This window comes from Sturnus vulgaris, chromosome 1 (assembly GCF_052056855.1).
Source record: "Sturnus vulgaris isolate bStuVul1 chromosome 1, bStuVul1.hap1, whole genome shotgun sequence".
NCBI classification, from domain to species: Eukaryota; Metazoa; Chordata; class Aves; order Passeriformes; family Sturnidae; genus Sturnus; species Sturnus vulgaris.
The window spans coordinates 119,193,727-119,211,593 of NC_142243.1; the positions used below are offsets into that span (position 1 = coordinate 119,193,727).

At 39.1% G+C, this 17,867-nt stretch overlaps 1 protein-coding gene across 1 annotated transcript; it reads right to left on the reverse strand.

The window, feature by feature from the left end:
- Nucleotides 1-10,837: 10,837 nt before the first annotated feature.
- On the reverse strand, nucleotides 10,838-17,621 carry CYP7A1 (cytochrome P450 family 7 subfamily A member 1). Its single transcript, XM_014873076.2, has 8 exons — nucleotides 17,533-17,621; nucleotides 17,324-17,421; nucleotides 17,044-17,188; nucleotides 15,576-15,816; nucleotides 14,614-15,227; nucleotides 13,199-13,329; nucleotides 12,129-12,304; nucleotides 10,838-11,603 (listed from the first exon to the last, which is right to left on the reverse strand). The coding sequence occupies exons 3-8, from the start codon at nucleotides 17,121-17,123 to the stop codon at nucleotides 11,304-11,306; spliced, it is 1,542 nt and encodes a 513-aa protein (XP_014728562.1). The 5' UTR covers nucleotides 17,124-17,188; nucleotides 17,324-17,421; nucleotides 17,533-17,621; the 3' UTR covers nucleotides 10,838-11,303.
- Nucleotides 17,622-17,867: the final 246 nt, after the last annotated feature.

Consider the following 17,867-nt stretch of genomic DNA (forward strand, 5'->3'; position numbering starts at 1 on the left):
CTTGCCATCAACACAGGCTGGGGAATGAAGGCATTGGGGGCAGCTCTGTGGGGAAGGACTTGAAGGGTGCTGGTGGATGAAAAACTGGGCATGATCCAGAACGTGCATTCACAGCCCAGAAAGCCAAATATGTCCTGGGCTGCATCAAAAGAAGAGGTGATTCTGCCCCTCTACTCTGCTCTCATGAGACCTCACCTGAAATGCTGTGTACAGCTCTGGGGTCCTCAGCGCAGGAACGAGGAGGGAGTCCAAAGAAGGGCCATAAAAGTAAAGTGAGAGCTGGAGCACCTCTCCTACAAAGGCAGTCTGAGAGAGCTGGGGTTGTTCAGCCTGGAGAAGAGAAAGTTCCAGGGAGACCTTCTTGCTGTCTTTCAGTCTTTCAGTCGTACAGTCTTTCTTTCTAAAGGGGACCTGTAAGAAAGATGGGGACAGAATTTTTAGGAAATAGAACAATTTAGCAATAGAAGAAGGGATAAAGTTTTTAAACTAAAAGAGGAGACTAGAGGTGAAGAAAGTTTTTTATGATATGGGTGGTGAGACACCAGAACTGAATGCCCAGAGAAGTGGTAGATGCCCCGTCCCTGGAAACATTCAAGGTCAGGTTGGACTGGGCTCTGATGTAGTTGAAAATGTCCCTGCTCATTGCAGAGGGGTGTCTGGAGTAGGTGAAATTCCAAGGTCCTTTCCAACCCACATTGCTCTATGAGTCTATGAATTGCCTGGCAGAAGAAAAAGACAGATGTGATGTACATGTCAAATGGAAAGATAGAGGTGTCTGGACCTGTTGGAAACAATGTCACCAGTGACAACTCTTTGAACAAGGATTTCTTTCCCTTTATTTCATAAATGTTGTGAATATGCATTAAGAAAGGGAATGATCCCAAAGACTAAAACATCATCGTTGCTCTTAGAATTATGATTTTACGAAATTTTTAGTATGACTTAGTTTTGTATTGTGTACTAGTGAGACTGTCATTTAGAGTAGAATTCTTACCAAGAAGAACTCTCCAGTTTTCTTCTGGTTTCTTTATTTATTTGAATTATATTATTATTGAAGTAATTTGTTTCTGAGTTGGGGGGAGGAAAGTAACAGTGGAAATAGATTTGACATGCATCTATGAACTGAGCAAGACAGGATTTTTTACCTTCTGTTAGTAGTGACTCTTTTGCTCTCTGTATAGCAAGCAAATTAATAAAGTTCTCATGCAGCAACAAATGTAAATATGTACAATCTTACAAAAATAAATAGAAAACCAAAAATACTGTATTATAAGATAGCAGTCAGTGACCTTGATTTGTGATTAGGAATTTGGGAATTGGTCTTTTCTGTTCTATTTTAAAGTAGAAAACAAGATGCAGCACTGCACCTGAATATTTATTGTAAATTGTTTGGGCAACATGCATCGCACCAGCTGCTTTGTGCCTTATGGCTGTGACAGTCATGAGATACTGCATACCAAAATTTAATGTCAGCACACAGAAACATCTCTCTAGTTTGATCTGTATCTGTGCATACAGCAATAGATAAAAAAAAAAATTTTTGGAATCTGCTCATACCCATATACATCTCTTCTGTTCATTCGAGTTAATAGAAATATTCAAAGTTACTTTCTGTCCTTATTGTAAATGTTATAGAGGAGAATTTCAAGAGCAGTACAGTATGATTTGTTTTCCTGTGGTGAAAGTTTTAGATTAAGTTCCTTCTGATAATGACAAGACAGGAAGCAAACCAGTGCTAAGTGTCTTGGGGAACTTTTACTGTGTAAGAATTCCAAAGAATTGGTTGGTCAATGTTTTCAAAAGTAAATACAGTATGAGTTCTTCATAGATTTCAATACATGAGTGCCTGGTAGGAGAAAGTTAGCAGTTCTATGGGTAAGATTGAAAAGAAGTTTTGTTACTAGGGAAGTTATGAAAAGAATTAATTCCAGAAAGAATTGGATGATAGCCATTTAGTAGATTTGACCTAAGTCAAATATGTCAGAATTTTCAGCAAACCAAAACATTGTGACAGCCAGTATAGATCAAATTAAATAAAATCATATGCTTTCCATCTTTTTCTCTTTTAACTTGAAGTAATTTTGAAATGAAAGCTTTATAAATGGGAAAAAGACCAGGAATGTGTCACTTTGAATACAGTGGAAGGAAAGAATTAATTTCCTTATTTCCAATTGAAATTTGTCAGGAAATATGAACCCTGTATAGCTGATTTGAGTGACTGCAGTTTGCATTTTCCCCTCAGAAGTTGTTGGCCAAAGTATTTTCCAGATCGGTGCAATCTTGACTGCCTTGATTTATGCAAAAATTACATGATGCAATTCCTAAACCAAAAATACTGTCTCTCCAGGATCTCCTTTCAGAGTGTAATCAAGAGCAGAAATCTCCAGGTCAGTTTTATTATTTATATGCTCAATAGCTATTGTTCCTGTTGAAATAAAAATTTGCTTTTGAAAGTTGATGACCAAAACTGAATTCAGAGTCTGCATTTCTTTGATGGTCCTCAAAACTCAGAGAATGGGATTCAGTTCAAAGACTGGGGGTTTTAAATGTAGGTATCTACCTGTGCACATTTGGATATGAGCAAAATGCCCAGCTCCCATTCTGTTCAGTGGAGGTTTAGGGCTTGATCAGTTATCCCACAGTCAGATTCCAGGAGTTTTTCAGTCTCTGAAGACACCATGAAGTCAACAGACTCGACACCTGACTTTGGGGACTGTAAGTCTGTATGAAGGGAGTCTAGAGATACATGGGTTACTACAGGGCATTTCAAATGTCTCTGCTTCCTGTGCGGGGACAAATGAGTCAAACCCCTTGTGAGTGCCATCATGTCAACTTAGAGATTTATTTGGTTTACCCTAAAGTAACACCACATACTTTGGCAGCTGCTGGTGTTCAGCTGCCTGGATGTGCTGATCAGATCTCCACTGGCCATATGAGTTTTGAAACTTAATTCATATTTCATAACCTGTGAAATGACTCTCACTTTGGCTGTCTGTCACTCTCAAAACAAGATTTTAAGCATTTTTTCATCTTATTTTCCTGTAGTCTTTGGTGGCACAACTTAATATTTTTCAGACTACAACATATTTTCATTTACATATGTGGCAGCCATTATTTCCTTTTCTTTCTCGTATTCTTACCACATACTCATTTTAAAAAAATCTCTATTACACTGAAATTAGGAGCTAGAAGTAAAGGCTCTTAGGTTACGAAAAAAACTTACCTCAAAAATGTTAGCATTATTCCCCAGATAAGCATGAGAAACAGTAAAATTCTGTATTTCTTTAGCTACCTCTTCTTATCCAGCATATTTTTGACATTACATAAATTGTAATAGTGGTTTTTTGGTGCTGGTGATGGGTGCATGTGTGGTTTTTTTGTCAGGCTCCAAATACATTATATTTTGTATGGCTTCACTGGCAGTCCTCTGCACAAGGTTCAAGGCTGATTGATGGTACATGCTGATCTTTAGCAATAGCTGTAGTAGTGGAGGAACACCTTAATGTATGCTGTTCAAGGCCAGTTTCAAGGCTGGACATTATCACCTAATAACTTTGATCAGAGTGGTGGCAAATATTTGCATAGTACATGCATGTGGATTCAGTCTGCTCTATTTTATTTGCAAAGTAACTTTTTGGAATAGGGTCTGTCTGAGGTCTTCTCAGGAAATTGAGATTCATGGTTCCCACAGAACCATGCTCTTGCAAACCTCTTCTCCTCATCTTCTGACTCCATCTTATTGTATCTCCTCAGAGCCACCCTGATGTCATGCCCTCCCTTAACCTTTTGTTCCTCCTTAAACATTGTTACCTAATGCAAGCTTATTTCTGTGCTGTTCATGTTCTGTTCCTTTCTTGCTTCACAGCTTGCTGAATGCACATTTAAAAAATCACATTGTGGAGCACTGCTTTTAAGTGCTGTTCTGGCTCCCCATCAAATGAATTTTTACCTCCTTCACTCAAGTGATGCTGCTTCCCAATGTCTTTAGTCGGGCTCAAGACTCAAAATCAGTACCTCATCCTCACCTTGGTCACTCATCAGCAATCTCTGTCACTGTCCATGTACTCCTTTAAATGTTGTCTTACCTTCTGCATAACTGCTGACAAGATGTAGCCTTCCATAGCCATTCTCCAAACAAAACATTCAGCCAAGTGTTTCCTCCTTGCACTGCAGTAATCTTCCAGTGCTGTCCTCTCCTCTCGTGCTACATCCATTCATATTTCTGCCACAAAGGGCATTTATCCATGCTGTCATCTCCCCTCCATTGCTACCTTATCCTGCACTCTTTGTAGTACCACATAAAATTTTTCTTTTTTTGCTTCCAAGGAGCTTTGTACCTTAATCCTCACATGTCTGTCATCTGATATTAACTGTCTAGTTCTGTTTTAGATCTGACCAAATCAAGATGCTTTGGTGTCAGAGATATACTTGACCTTAACCAACCTCTTGGTCTGTTCAGACCACTAGCTGTCATTCTGGCAATGCTGCCTCGCTGATTCCTTGCCCTCTTCCAGATGGATGGTTTCACCTTGTCTTTTCCTTAGATTGTGACATCCCTGGGAGACGCATGGTGGATTTGTTCTGTGTTTGCACAATTCTTCTACCATATCCTTATCTGTGTTGAAATAATATCAGTAATAAATAATGCTTGTAAAAGTATTCCTAGAAGCAAATGCTGACAAATAAGCAAGCAATTTTTGCCATTATTCAGCTTTAGAAATCATTCATGGGGCAAGATGGTGCTGACCCATCATCTCTCTCCTCTGTTCTTCCTGCACCAGGACTTCAGTAGGGAGCTGGGATCTTCTGAATTGCAGCCAGGCAACTGTCTTCTGACACTGCAGTGCCTCCACTAGGAACCTCATCTGCAGATACCTCTGCAGTGTGGTGTATGTCTTACATCTGCATCCAGCACCCCTGTTCTCTGGCTATGGTTTCTGCAAATTCACAGGATTAGTAAATCAACAGATTTCAGGGACAGTTCTCTGACTGTAATCTCTTTACAGACACAGGAGAATCTCTTTTAAGTCCAGACATAGAACTTCAATGGACAACAGTTGTTTTCGTGTATTTAGCCAAGTTTGCTGTGTCTAAATAATACATGTAAGAAGGTAATGTACCAAGAGTACGAGGCACAGTGAACACAACTCATCTATTTGCATCATGAATGGCTCCCCTGTTGTTTTTAACATCAGCTTTTAATCCTCATAAGGATATTATTCCTTGTTCCAAGTTCTTACATTGAAGAAATGAAATAGCCATGAAATTGTCAGTTCAATGTGAGGACGTATTTTTAGAAAGTTCCCCCTTAACTATTTGCCTTTACGAGGTTTTGCTTACTTGGGCAGAGCAGTCGAGCTGAAATGTTGCATAAAGCAGAGAAGTCTTTCCCTCAGCCTAAGGAGCGCTCATCATTAAAGAAGAGCAGAGCTGAGGTCACTGCAGGTCATCAAGATCCAGTTCCCCTCTTGCCTGTTGATGCAACCTTTGGCCAATGTTCCTCATCCTGTGCTTCAAACCAGGCATGCAAGCTCATGGCAAGCGGGGAACAGAGCTTTTTTCACAGGCACAAAATGTTCCTTTCTGTCTCCAATTCCCTCGCAGGATCTGGCTTACCTTTAGAGTCCAGGTGTCCTTATGGAACACGGGCTGAGATGAGATGGGGTCTGGCACTGCTCTCTCTCCAAGCCCAGTGAGAGGCGAGTCTGGCCCCAGCACAGCTGGCAGAGGCACTGGCACATCCCGGGGGTGGCAGCGGGGACTGACACTGTGCTCCCACCGGACAGCACTCTGCACAGGCTGCTTACCTGCAGCTAACACCAGCAGGGAGGCCTCTCAAAGCCCTCCAGAGCCCAGCAGAAAACCAGCTGGTTTTTTGAAACCTGATGAGCACATCTGAGAGCAAGTCTGTTCCTTAGGAGCCTTGCATAAATCCCAAGCATCCCAGGGAAGTTCTGCTTGCTCTTGTCCTGGGTAAAGAAGCGTTTATAGAAATGACTTCTAGCTCGACTTCTTCCAGCCTATGGTATTTAATGTTCCTCCTGTGGATGTTTTTATGTCTCAAGTCTGCAATTACTGGGGGCCTTTTTCAATCTTTTTCCAATTGACTGTTATAAGACTGTTACGGAGAAATAATTACATGGCCAGTCACACTGAAGAGTTCTCTCAAAACAAGAGAGATTCAGCCAGCCAAGGTATTACAATCTTTCAAAATTTCTGTGGGACCCTGCTATCTGATGAGACAAATTATAGAAATCACTGTTGTCTTTAAAAAGATAATTAGAGCTCACAGGATCTTATTTATAGGTGAATTAGTAAGATGAACTTTTCATTTGAAATATCTATGGCTCTTCAGTGAATTGTTCTGAAGTGACCACTCTCTCCCTTCATGACTCATGGGTCACTGAAGATCATTTGATTTGAAATGTGTCCCACAGAGTTGTCTGTCTTGGCAGAAAACAAATTAAAGTCAACAAGAGTTAGAAAGCTGGGTATTTACACTGATAGCACTCCACTTAATAGCATGTAACCTGTTTATTATTTAATTCTAAGGTTACTAGGAGGCAATCACCGTTTTTACCACCAAATCCCCTGTATGCAGCTAGACATAATTATGATCAATCCTCCTCTATATGTTCTTTAGCTGTATGGACTTGGTGGTGTAAATGAGAGGAGATAATAGAACCACAGAATCATAGAATAATTTCTGTTGGAAGACATTATTATGGGTCATCTAGTCCAATCCCCTGCAAGGAGCAAGAGCATCAGAAGATACTGTTTCTGTCTTCAGCCTGTTGACATCCAGATGTAGCACTCTGTGCTACATAAATGGCAAATACCTATTTATGCTGCCACAGCTATCTGTTTAGATCAAGATGATGAACAACTTGAAGCATGCTATCAGCAGCTAAGCAATAGTTATCTCTAAAATGTACTTCATGCTTTCAGAAAAAATATCCCATGACTTTTACTCTTTTTTGTTTACTCTTTTATTTCAACAGAAACTTGCATAGGAGGTCTCATAATATAAATAGCAGTTTATCCTGATATTCCTATAGTAAGATAAAAAGAATTGAAGAAAGGTTTAAAAATCTATGATCAAAACCACTGTCAACATGTTGAAGAGTGGCTGCCTGAACTCAGCTCTGTTACAACAGCTGTGGCTAACACGGTTTCAGAATTGTAAAACTGTCTTATTTTCTGCATTGGTGTCTTGTTTCATTAGTAAAGTCACCATGTTGCTTCCAAGATCTCTATGATCAGCAGAGATTTCTTGTAGCCTGAAAAAACTCTAGAACTTTTTCACTGCCTAGATTCAATCTGCTCACCCAAAATGCCTCCTTATGCTGGACTATGAGCCATGTGGTCTCACTCAGTGCTTTGCTCCTAATCCCCAAATCACTGTTCAGAGGCATCTGACTAGCCCAATGCCCAGCTCATCTGGGTCCAAAACAATCAGAACATTTAAGCTCCCTGGTGTGCCTTATCTGTTAAACTATGTGTGCCTCGAGACTTACCCCTCACTCTTACTCAGATTTTGCAGGACAACCACAAGCTTAGAGCTGTGCCCTGGGGGTGAGGGAGAGACTGAACTCACTAATTTCCTCTTCCTCAGGGACTCCAATCCCAAGTTGAAATTGAATCTGCTCTTAACTAGGAGAGCACTTTGGCTGTAGGGGCACTGTCAGGGAGTCGTACAAATCATCCTGTTGAGTCTGTTACCTTTTTTTTTAGAGAAAACATGCTACAAATTCCCTGAGAAAAATGCCTGAGCTATCCCAATGGTTAGGGTGTCCACCTGGGGGCTGAGGTTGCTCCTCTTCTGCCCATACCTCTTCATGCATTTTAAATAGTAAGTATATAATGTGAAGTACTCACAGAGCCCACAGTAGAGGGTGCCTGCTTCCTACCAGCCTGGATCTTCCCAATATATTTCTAATTCCTCTTATGATTTTAGTATTATTTTTCTTTGTTCTCTTGTCTTAATAAAAGTCCTGCTTTTAGGAGAGGCAGCAGAAAGGATTGTCCTGGTATAACCTTCTGGTGTTTGTGATCCTGGCAAGTCAGATGAGTATTGACTGATGAAGTATTTGATTACATTAGCTGAGGCATAGTGCCGCTTTGTACTGAGAAAGACTTTGTACTTTCTTTTCTCCCCTTACTTGCATCGGTGTAACCCCAGTAACAGGGGTTTAACTGAGGTTAAAAAATAAGCAGCTACAGAAAATACCTGTATATAGCCCAGTGTAAAAATATAAAGAAAGGAAATCCATGTCCAAACTATTCAACCTGTTCATCTGCATGTCTTTTGTCACAAAGTGGAAGCATACTTAGGGGCTTTTACTGGGTCTTTTCATGAGGATAACATGCGGTCAATATGAAAAAGAAGAGTCTCCTGCAGACATGCTGTATCATCCTCAGGCTACACGAGCCCAGAGCAGAGCAGAAAGGGCTGGTTGCCCCAGCAAGAGAGGACTGGCAGCAGGCTGAGTGGTGAGGACTGTGGTGCTGCAGGATTTTGGGCAGAAGCACCTTTGCAGGGCCCTGTCCAGTGACAGTGCTAGTTTCCATAACTTTATGGTGATTCTGAACTTAAGACAATATCTTCTCCAGATTTCAGAACTGGACTTTAATCTGTGGGGTGAATCCTCTGATTTTTTTCACCTTCCCCTGAGTTCTCTGTTGTTGGTGTTCCTTGGTGTGTGAGCCAGCTCAGACAGGACGCAGGAACAACCACAACACCATGGAAGAAATGGAGAGAAAATTTGGTTTTGTTGAAACCAAACCACGAGTTTTCTAAGTTTTACTCTTCTGATTCTCTCCCTGATCCTACTGCTGAGGGAGTGAGTGACTGGCTGTTGGGTGCTTGGCTGCTGGCTGGGTTTAAATCGTGATGCCAGTGGGGGTATCCCCAAAGCAGCACCCAAGCAGAGGCACACAAGCAGGGATGCAGGCACCATGGAGTTCTGTGAGTCCTAGGGGATCACCAAACCTCTTTCCTCCTGTATATCAGGGATTCATGCAGGTGTGGTTTACTACCATTTGATTGTTCCCACAGCAGGGCAGGAATCTCAACCATGCTCAACAGGATGTCTCTAAATCTACCACTGGAATATTTTCTCTGAACACAGGTGCTGCCCAGCACATAAGGCTTAGCAATGACTGGTATGATGTATGTGGTTTTTGACACCCCAGCTTGCAAGCCATTTGACCTTGTTCACAATCTTCCTCACCAATCTTCCATTATTCTCCCAATCTATTATTTGGGAAAGTCAGAATAGCAAATTCTCCATTATTTGGGAAGCTGAAAGTCAGATCAGTTCGAGGAGCTGCTGAATACTTCAATTTCTCATAAACCAAAGGAACTGACAAAAAGCCATTAAACCACAGCCAGAAAAGTCTGGAGCAGTCAGTTTGAAGGAGACAATGGGATGTAAAAGAGGCTTAATTTTTGAAGGAACCTAGAATTACTTTAGCTGTTGTTTTATTTTTTTTCTGCTGTTGTAATTCCATGTTGAATGCCTTTTCACCAAGGAAGTGTATTTTGCTTGAAACTTTGCATAGCCTTGCTGCCCTCAAAAACTGCTGTTTCAAGCAGGATTCATTTAAGAAAGAAGGAGCAGATACTCTGATGGTAATAACATGTGCCAGGGCGCATGTCAGGCTTGCATTCACTCTCCAAATTAGCTTACATTGAATATGCTATAATTTATTTAAATCACACAAAATATAGTTGACAGAAGTGTGAAAACAAAGCTGTACTGGTTACTACCCTTACCAAGAGAATCAAAGTAATAATTCAAACCCCCTTGCTTTATACATAATTGTTTAATATTATACAGGATGCAACAAATTGGTGTTCTCTGCTCTCCTTTGAAAATGCAAAAAGATTAAATAAAATTACAAAGACAACACACAGGCAATAAATGTGTGTTGCACACAAAATAGAGTGTTATGCACACACTGCATATTCCTTTTATTAACCTTTGAATATTTAGCACAGTGGATAGCGAGAAAAAAAGAATATCTATCAGCTAGGCTGGATAGCTTGCAAGAATGTGAAATTTGAAGATATCAAATAGTCCTGTATCTCATCTTCTCTCACGAGGCTTACTTTTGAGTTAAAGACAAAAGGTCAGACCATAAGTCCTTGGAAAAAAAACAGAATAAAAACAGTGTTTTAAGTCCATTTGTTCTTTTCACCAATAAATGATAAGAAAGCTCTCTCTTTCAGCCTGAACAAATTTCTTTTAAAAATGGACTTTTGTGACATATATACATCTGTCATTTGCAGCAGAAAAGGACAGAGATGTTAGAGAGAATCAAATTGCATTAACCCTGAAACAATTGTTCTTATGGACATGCCACCACTGAAAACAAAATGTTTGGGCATAATATTACCCATGGTAATTTTAGTGGCCTTAGACTAGGAAGACCTAAGGAGGCTTATGGAAATACGGAGTTTAGGCAATGAGGCTAAATGCAGCCAGAACCACTGGCGAATATGTGGTAGGTATTTATTTATCTCCATATTGGTGCTTGACTTGGTTAGTTTTAAGCTGGTTTGGGTGGCTTTGGATAAGTACATAAACCTTTGATAATGTTAAGAGGTTAAAACAACAAACAGTCAAGAGATGCATTTTGTTCAGTCAATATAATTTATTTTAACACAGTTAGCATTTTCTAAAAATAAGTATCTTATAAAGAATATATTACAAGTTTTGCGGTTTCACTTGAACGTGAACACTTCTGTAGGTTTTCTTCAAGTCTTCTTCTAGTTTTTCATAAAACCATAATTGCAAATCCCCAGGAAACTCTCTCCTCCCCACCGTGAATCTGCCTTTATACAACAAAAACTTTATTTCACCTGTGAGGAGACCCACCCCCCCCACCCAACATTTCAATTATAGAAAAGAATCCATTTTAACTGCAGTACAATTTTGAAATTATTATGATATAGCTCATGAAACTCTATCTGTGGGAAAGTATTTGCTGACAGAAAAAAAATGGCTGCTGTACACACACAATAGATTAACTTGCATTTCAAAATGGTTGGTAAAAAGAGAGACATTTGCATCAAAAGAGAGCATTAAACCCACTGCACACTGGTACCACACTGGTGCAAATTTTTCATTAAAATGGTGAATTAGCATCTTCATATAGATTTTCCCCCCAAGACTTGAAGCACTTAATATGCATATATACATAAAATGTATATAAAGTATATGTTATACAGTGTATTTAGTACTGTTAGTCTATACAGTGTATTTATGTACTACTAGTACACAGTGCAAAATACATATTCATAAGCATTTCAGCCTGTACCTGAAATCAACATCATTGGATGGCTGCAAAATACCCAGTCCTGCACGGGATTGATCTAGAGAGGGACATTTCACATTACTGTCCACAAGCTCTATCTCAAAATACGAAAGAATCAGAGCCAAAAATTGTTTAATCTCATGGACAGCAAATAACCTTCCCGGGCACTTTGCTATGCCTGTCCCAAAAGGCATGTAGTAATGCTTCAGCTTCCGACCATTGCGGTAGAAGTCAGTCTTCTCCTCTCCCTTCTCGTTCAGAAAGCGATCGTGTTTGAATGTCTGCAATGAAACACACGAAAGAGTTCCTTGATAGGGGAATACCTCCAGAAATCAGATAAAGCTGCTAAGACACAACATGCAGGCTGGGAGCCCTCATGGTGGATCCCAGGTTCTTTGTTGATAACTCTCCTTTTCCTTCCTGATCTCTAAAAGTAAGGATTGTAATCCGCATTCTTGTCCATGCAGCAGAAGAAGAAGTGGGAGAATTCTAATTCTGTGCCTTTGGGAAACTATTATCCTTATCCCTCTTCAAAGACCTCATAATGGTGGTCTTCCCTCACTGAGGAAGGCAGTAAGTAGAAGGCTGTCTGGGGCTGGTAGCACAACTTTTGGTTACAATAAAACAGATAGTGCTTGAACTGCCTTTATTCTTTTTCTTTCCTATTATCATATTTTCAGGTGTAAGAATGGACTTTCTGTACAAGAGAAAACCAGCCGTGGGTTACCCCAATAAATGCTTTATCTAAAGGCCTGCTAACTTCTGCCAGAGCACTAAGTTTAATGCAATTTGAAAAAAACACTTACCAAGGGATCAGCATAGATTTCTGGATCGAAATGCAGCAGCTGAGGATAAAGAGCTACAATATCATCTTTGCGAATGTTGTAAAAGTCGTTCTCCAAGTGCAAAGTGAAATCCTCCTTGGCCACTCGGAAGGTCATGGATGCACTCGAGAGCCTCATCGCCTCCTTGATGATGCTGTCTGTTGGGAGAGGACAAGGAATGGTTGCCATGGAAGCAGAATACTCACATACAAGGATATTGAACTATTTCAGAGCCATTACCAAATCCTGAATTTATCGGAAGAAGTGTTTTAATATTAACTTCCTAAATGCCTAAGAAAATGTCTTTCTCATTCCTTTTTAGCGTTTCTATCCCTTCTGAAGATACCACTGAGAACCTAATCTGCTTTCCCTGTGAAAAATGTTTATAATTGATAAAAGAGAATGTTCAAAAGTGAGATATATTTTCACTCTGAGATAAAGACCAAACCAGTGAAAACTGAAAACATAACAGGAAAAAGAAACAGTGCAGTGAGCAGAATTTTCTGAAGTTTTAAGAGGTCCTGTATGGAAACTCATACTCCGAAGAAAAAGTAATATGGGAAATTTTTGTTTCAATATTAGCTTTTTTTTTAAAGTTATAGTAGTTAAAAGGCAACATTATCAAAGCTCTCTGTAACTTCTGAAATATTTACTTATAATTTGAAAAATATTAAGAGGAAATAGAAGTAATGATATTAGATAGCACTGTTTCATATGATAAGAATAGGTATTTAAGTTTTAAATTTGATTTATAGACATAACCAAACAAAATATGGTTCAGAATTATCCATGGGTCTATGTTATGTAGCAGTGTAGGATTATTGAGACATGGAATTACCCATGAAAAAATGCTGTTCATGTGACTTTTGATAATGTCAGTACTACCTGGGGCATTGGGAAGCCTGGTTGTGTTGGCTGTTGCCAGGAATTTATAGTTTCCTGTTCTACTGTTTCTTTGCTAATTCTATAGGAATTCCATAGCAAGCATTCATATGGTAACAAATAGAAGACCATGGAAATTGTAGTATGATTTCTGCATAAAATAGGCATACCTAGTATTGGCATATTATCCAGCTGTTTTCTGTTCAAGGAAATATGTTTGCCATCTAGGCTGATACTCTCTTCAGCACTTTCCAAAACATTTTGCACTTCTTTGGTAGCAGCTTTCATTGCTTCTGGACTCCTAAGATCAAAAGAGCAAAGGTATAATTTTAAATTTTAAAATTCTTTAAGAAGGGGTTTTGCTATTAATTTTCTTCCTGATTAAAATTTATTTTGTTGGCTGACAAGCACAATCTTCTAAAATGAAAATGTTGCAGCAAAATGCTGCAGTTCCACTTTTTCATGTCTTGGCAAAGGTAGGATAACCTCAAATGAAAAGAAAAAAAGAAAGGAATTTGATTTTGTCTGCACTAACAAGTGGGACAGAACTGATGTGTGTGATTCAGGTAATAAACAGTACTGTCACTAAAAAGCAATGCCAAGAATAAGAAAAAAGCCTGCCAGTTTTAGATTAGGAAATAGCCCCACTACAGGGAGAAAGTTTAGGAGAAGGATTATAGATCAGTTTTATAACATCATTTATTTTGGCTGACAATATTCTGTCTAGCTGAAAAAACTCTTCCTAATACTAAGAGCCCACATAGAACCCTTCACTGTCTAGACTTTCTTTCAGACATGGAATATATGAGCTATGGTGAAATATACTGACACAATAAGAGGGGGCAATGAAAGCACAATCAGGGTGTTAAAAACTCCAAGTCCAGAAAATCTAAAGCAAATGCATTATTGGAGCAAAAAGTACTAAATAACCTCAAAAATTAGCAATGGCTAGTAGATATGATAAGTAAAAGCATTAGGAATTTAGATACATACTTCAGAGTTAGTTATGTTGAAGCAGATAATCTGCAAAGGCCCACCCTAAAATGGACATTTGATAGTATCATCTGAGCAGTGCACTTGTCTCATGAGTAACAAGCTCAGCAGATGCAATCTACAGTAGAGCTTCAGTGGGACCTATCAACATATCAATTACTTTCTATTAAGTGCGAAAACAATAATGAAGTTAAACCTTATTTTGCCTGCTCTAGTAAGATGGTGTAAAAATGTCTAGTTATATTTGTAGCCTTTAATGCAATTAATATTTTGACTGCAACTAGAACTTTTAATGTCATATCATAGAGATTTACTCCAAAGCTTTCTTGACGAAGTGTAGCATTGTCCTGGTGTGCTGTTTCTTAACAGAAAGAAAAACTTCTAAAGAATTGCTCTGTGCTACCACTACTTGTTCTGAGATGGGTGAAAGGCTTTTCTGTGGAAGTCCAGAACAACATAGCACTTCTGCTGCAAACAGTAAGTTTTTTATCACTGATGAGGTATCAAGCAGTGTAATTGGCCTGTATTAAGGAATTAGTTCCTGAAAGATAAACATTTTTCTTGTTTGGGAGCAGGAAGGATTGGGACTTACTTAAGAAGATAGAACAGGGCCCAAAAAGTGGCAGGAATGGTGTTTGCTTGAGAGGCCCAGAGCACTGCCACGTGGGTCTTTGCTTTTTCCATGTCATCGAAGGTAGACAGGGTGTCATTCAGGAACATGCGGAGGGTGACAAGCTCGGAGAGGTTGTCCCTTTTCAGCAGGTTCTTGTGCAGGAGTGCCTCTCCCAGCTTCTCACGTGCACTGTGGGCACTCTTGAAGAGGTGGATAGGCAGCCCTGCCACAAGGGCTGGGAAAATCTTATCGAATTCCTTGAAGTTTTCAAGGGCATTAAGGATATGAGCTCGCTCAGTTTCCTGCTTTGATGATAGGTTTTTGTCATTATTTGAATGAAATTCTTTACCAAAAAGTGTTAAAAAGCCAGACTCAAACATCACTTGGCAACAGAAGGTATAAAGTCCTTCTGTCACCCAGGTATTAGACTGAGGCTTAGGTGCTCTTGACTGCAGCATGACATACTGTAGGTTTTCCATCATTGCTTCAACGAGGGCATCTAGGGCATTGCCTTGAAGGGTTCTAATGAAAGTCTGATGGAAATTTTCAGTGGTGTTTCCCTCTGCTGGGTCAATGCTACCATGCCCAAAAGCCTGTCACAAAATAAATTGTATGCATGATAAGTAAGACTGTCATTACCTTGATGATAAAGTCTAACAGAAACAAAAGCCAAAGTATAACTTCATAGCTTACTAGAGGGAAGGATAATAATGTAATAAAATCATGTACAGTCTTAGAATAATGTATTGTCTTAGAATAATCCAAATCACTGCAAATTTATTTTCCATTTAGGAAGAGAAAAAAAGAGACCACAATATTTTAAACCAGTAAAAGTGCAGAAATGCTAAACCAATCCTATATCAAAGGCAAAGTTATATTTACAGGGATTAACTGGGTGTGTCAGCAGATACTTTCATGTTAGATATTAAAACCCGGAGTACCTTGGCAGAAGTAGCAAAATGGAACTTTTTCCAGTCCAAGTATTTTCCTTGGCGCATCAGTGCATGGTATGAAAAAGGGTCAGTGAGGAAGTGAATGTATTTCCCTGCTACATGGCAAGTGAAGATGTGGCCATGCTTCTTCTGCTTTTCTTTGAGGAATTCAAGGGGGTTGGCACCAAACTGCAAGGCACAGCCCAGGTATGGAAGGAACCCATTTTCAAGTGGTGGCTCACCTTGCCGCCTACAGAACACAAACAAAAGCTCAGTTTAAAATTATGCAGAAAGAACTCTTCTCCAGGACTATCAGGTATGAAAAATACCGATGCTAGGCTTTGTGTAATGTGGAAAATAAAATGAAGAAAAAAAATCCCAAATAAGTAGTTTGCTTACAAATGATTTTTTTCTCCTTTAAGGGCTAAGCTATGTAAGAAAGAGCAACTATTAATAGACGTAATAAAACACATTTTCATTATGTCATCTTTCTTTTCCCTGGATCAGACATATATTTTTCACCTTTTCAAATGCAAAAATATTGGCAATAGCTAACATGCAATTAGGAAATTGTCACATGAATAATTAATCCATCACACTGATATTGTCTGATATATTTTTGGGCAATTTTATCCACAATTTCATTTCAATACCAAGCAAAGAAACTTATTAGTATAGAAAAGTTATTATTATTGGCATATCCCATTAATGGACCAGATTTTTCTAAAAATATGGGAATTTTGATTCTCAGTAAGCATAAGAGCTAGTCTTTCAGACAAAGTGTCATCAAGCAAATGCTTTAAATTAAGCAGATAGTTAAAGTGAAGCATATGTTTAAAATATTTTCTTTTTTTGAGTAGAAAGAATGTCTAAGGACATCATGGCTGCTGAAATAACTTTCGTAACTTTACAGTAAATGAAGTGAATTATTTTCATCTTTTAAAATTAAACTTTTTAGAATAAAACATAAAAATTACTGCTGAAATTAAAAAATAAAAAGAGTTAAGCAAATTACTTACTCCTTATGTGAATGTGTCAGTAGGATAAGTGCTTTTAAGGAATAAACATGGTACATAAATATTACCTGTATTAAATTGTGTTACTAGATATAACATAGAAATGTTTGTAAGTAGGTATTAAACTATAATTGCATATAAGTAGGTTTTTGCTGTTATTACAATACAGGTGAAATTATAGCCCAGAACTTTAGGAAACCAGAACGTACAAATTCATATTTTAATTATCTTGCTTATGCATAGATTTGTATCTACAGCTACCTCTAGGCATCACTACACTATTATTGCAAAATTTATACACAAAAATTTGATTGGAACATAAATCTCTCAAAAGACCAAACTACAGCATTGCCTATGCTCTCCTGGATATGTTCTGACTACAGTTCTTTTAGTGATATTTGGAGATTTGACACAAATAAAGGCCAGGCACGCTGAGATGCTTTTACAAAAAGAGTTCTTACCTTCTCCTCCTCCCTAGAAGAAACCAAGACACACAACAAAGTATGACTGCTGCTCCCCAGATCCAGGGTGCTAGGAACATTTCTGGTAATGCCCAAAAGCTTCCAAGTGGAAAATGGGTAACTACCAGGATGGCAAGAGAGGTGACTGAGAATGAAACAGAAGAGAGGTCACAATTTATATACAGTGGGTACACCACTGAATCTAATGGCACTGAGTCAACCTAGCAAGGTATTGATTAACCATTTCTGGAGAGAGCTTGTTCCCTCTCTGTTTTGTCACCTTTCTGCAGAGATCTTCGCTGGACTGATGCAGACAGTTGCAGATCTGGCCTTGAGCTAATGTCACGCAGCAGTAGCAGTTCCAAAGTAACCAAACAGCTGTAATAGTTGATAATTTGAAGGTTAGCCAGGTGTATTTTGATTAATCCTGCATATTTACCAATTGCAGTTTATAGTTCAAGTTTAGCAATATATGAAATGGTTACTGACCGGTGTCCAGGAGATTCAGGCTGCACTAACTGGTGGCTGCAGCCCGTGCTGCCCTTCAGCTGCCAGCCTGTTCCCCTCCCTTCTCCTTGTGGCTGCCCTGGCTCTGCTGTGCCACTGCAAGAGGGAACGGCGGGGTTCAGCAGTTGGGCAAAGGGATGGCTGCGGAGGTGGACGTACTTCCTCTAAGAACATTTGTCTCGGACAATCACTGTATGATTTCACAGAATCATACAGTGGATCATAGAAGAAAAAGAAAGTACATCTAGTACATCTAGGGGTTTTCTTCATTGTCCTTGGACCACCTTTTATTTTCCCACTAAAGCTTTTCTCCTTTC

What these genes read in the sequence shown, in the direction of transcription:
- CYP7A1 (XM_014873076.2), bottom strand. Translation starts at nt 17,123, where the DNA reads ATGTTCCTAGCACCCTGGATCTGGGGAGCAGCAGTCATACTTTGTTGT. An exon ending in ATTTTGCTACTTCTGCCAAG is followed by an intron (nt 15,228 to 15,575) that starts GTACTCCGGGTT and finishes ATTTTGTGACAG; the next exon opens with GCTTTTGGGCATGGTAGCAT. An exon ending in GCCCTGTTCTATCTTCTTAA is followed by an intron (nt 13,330 to 14,613) that starts GTAAGTCCCAAT and finishes TTTTGATCTTAG; the next exon opens with GAGTCCAGAAGCAATGAAAG.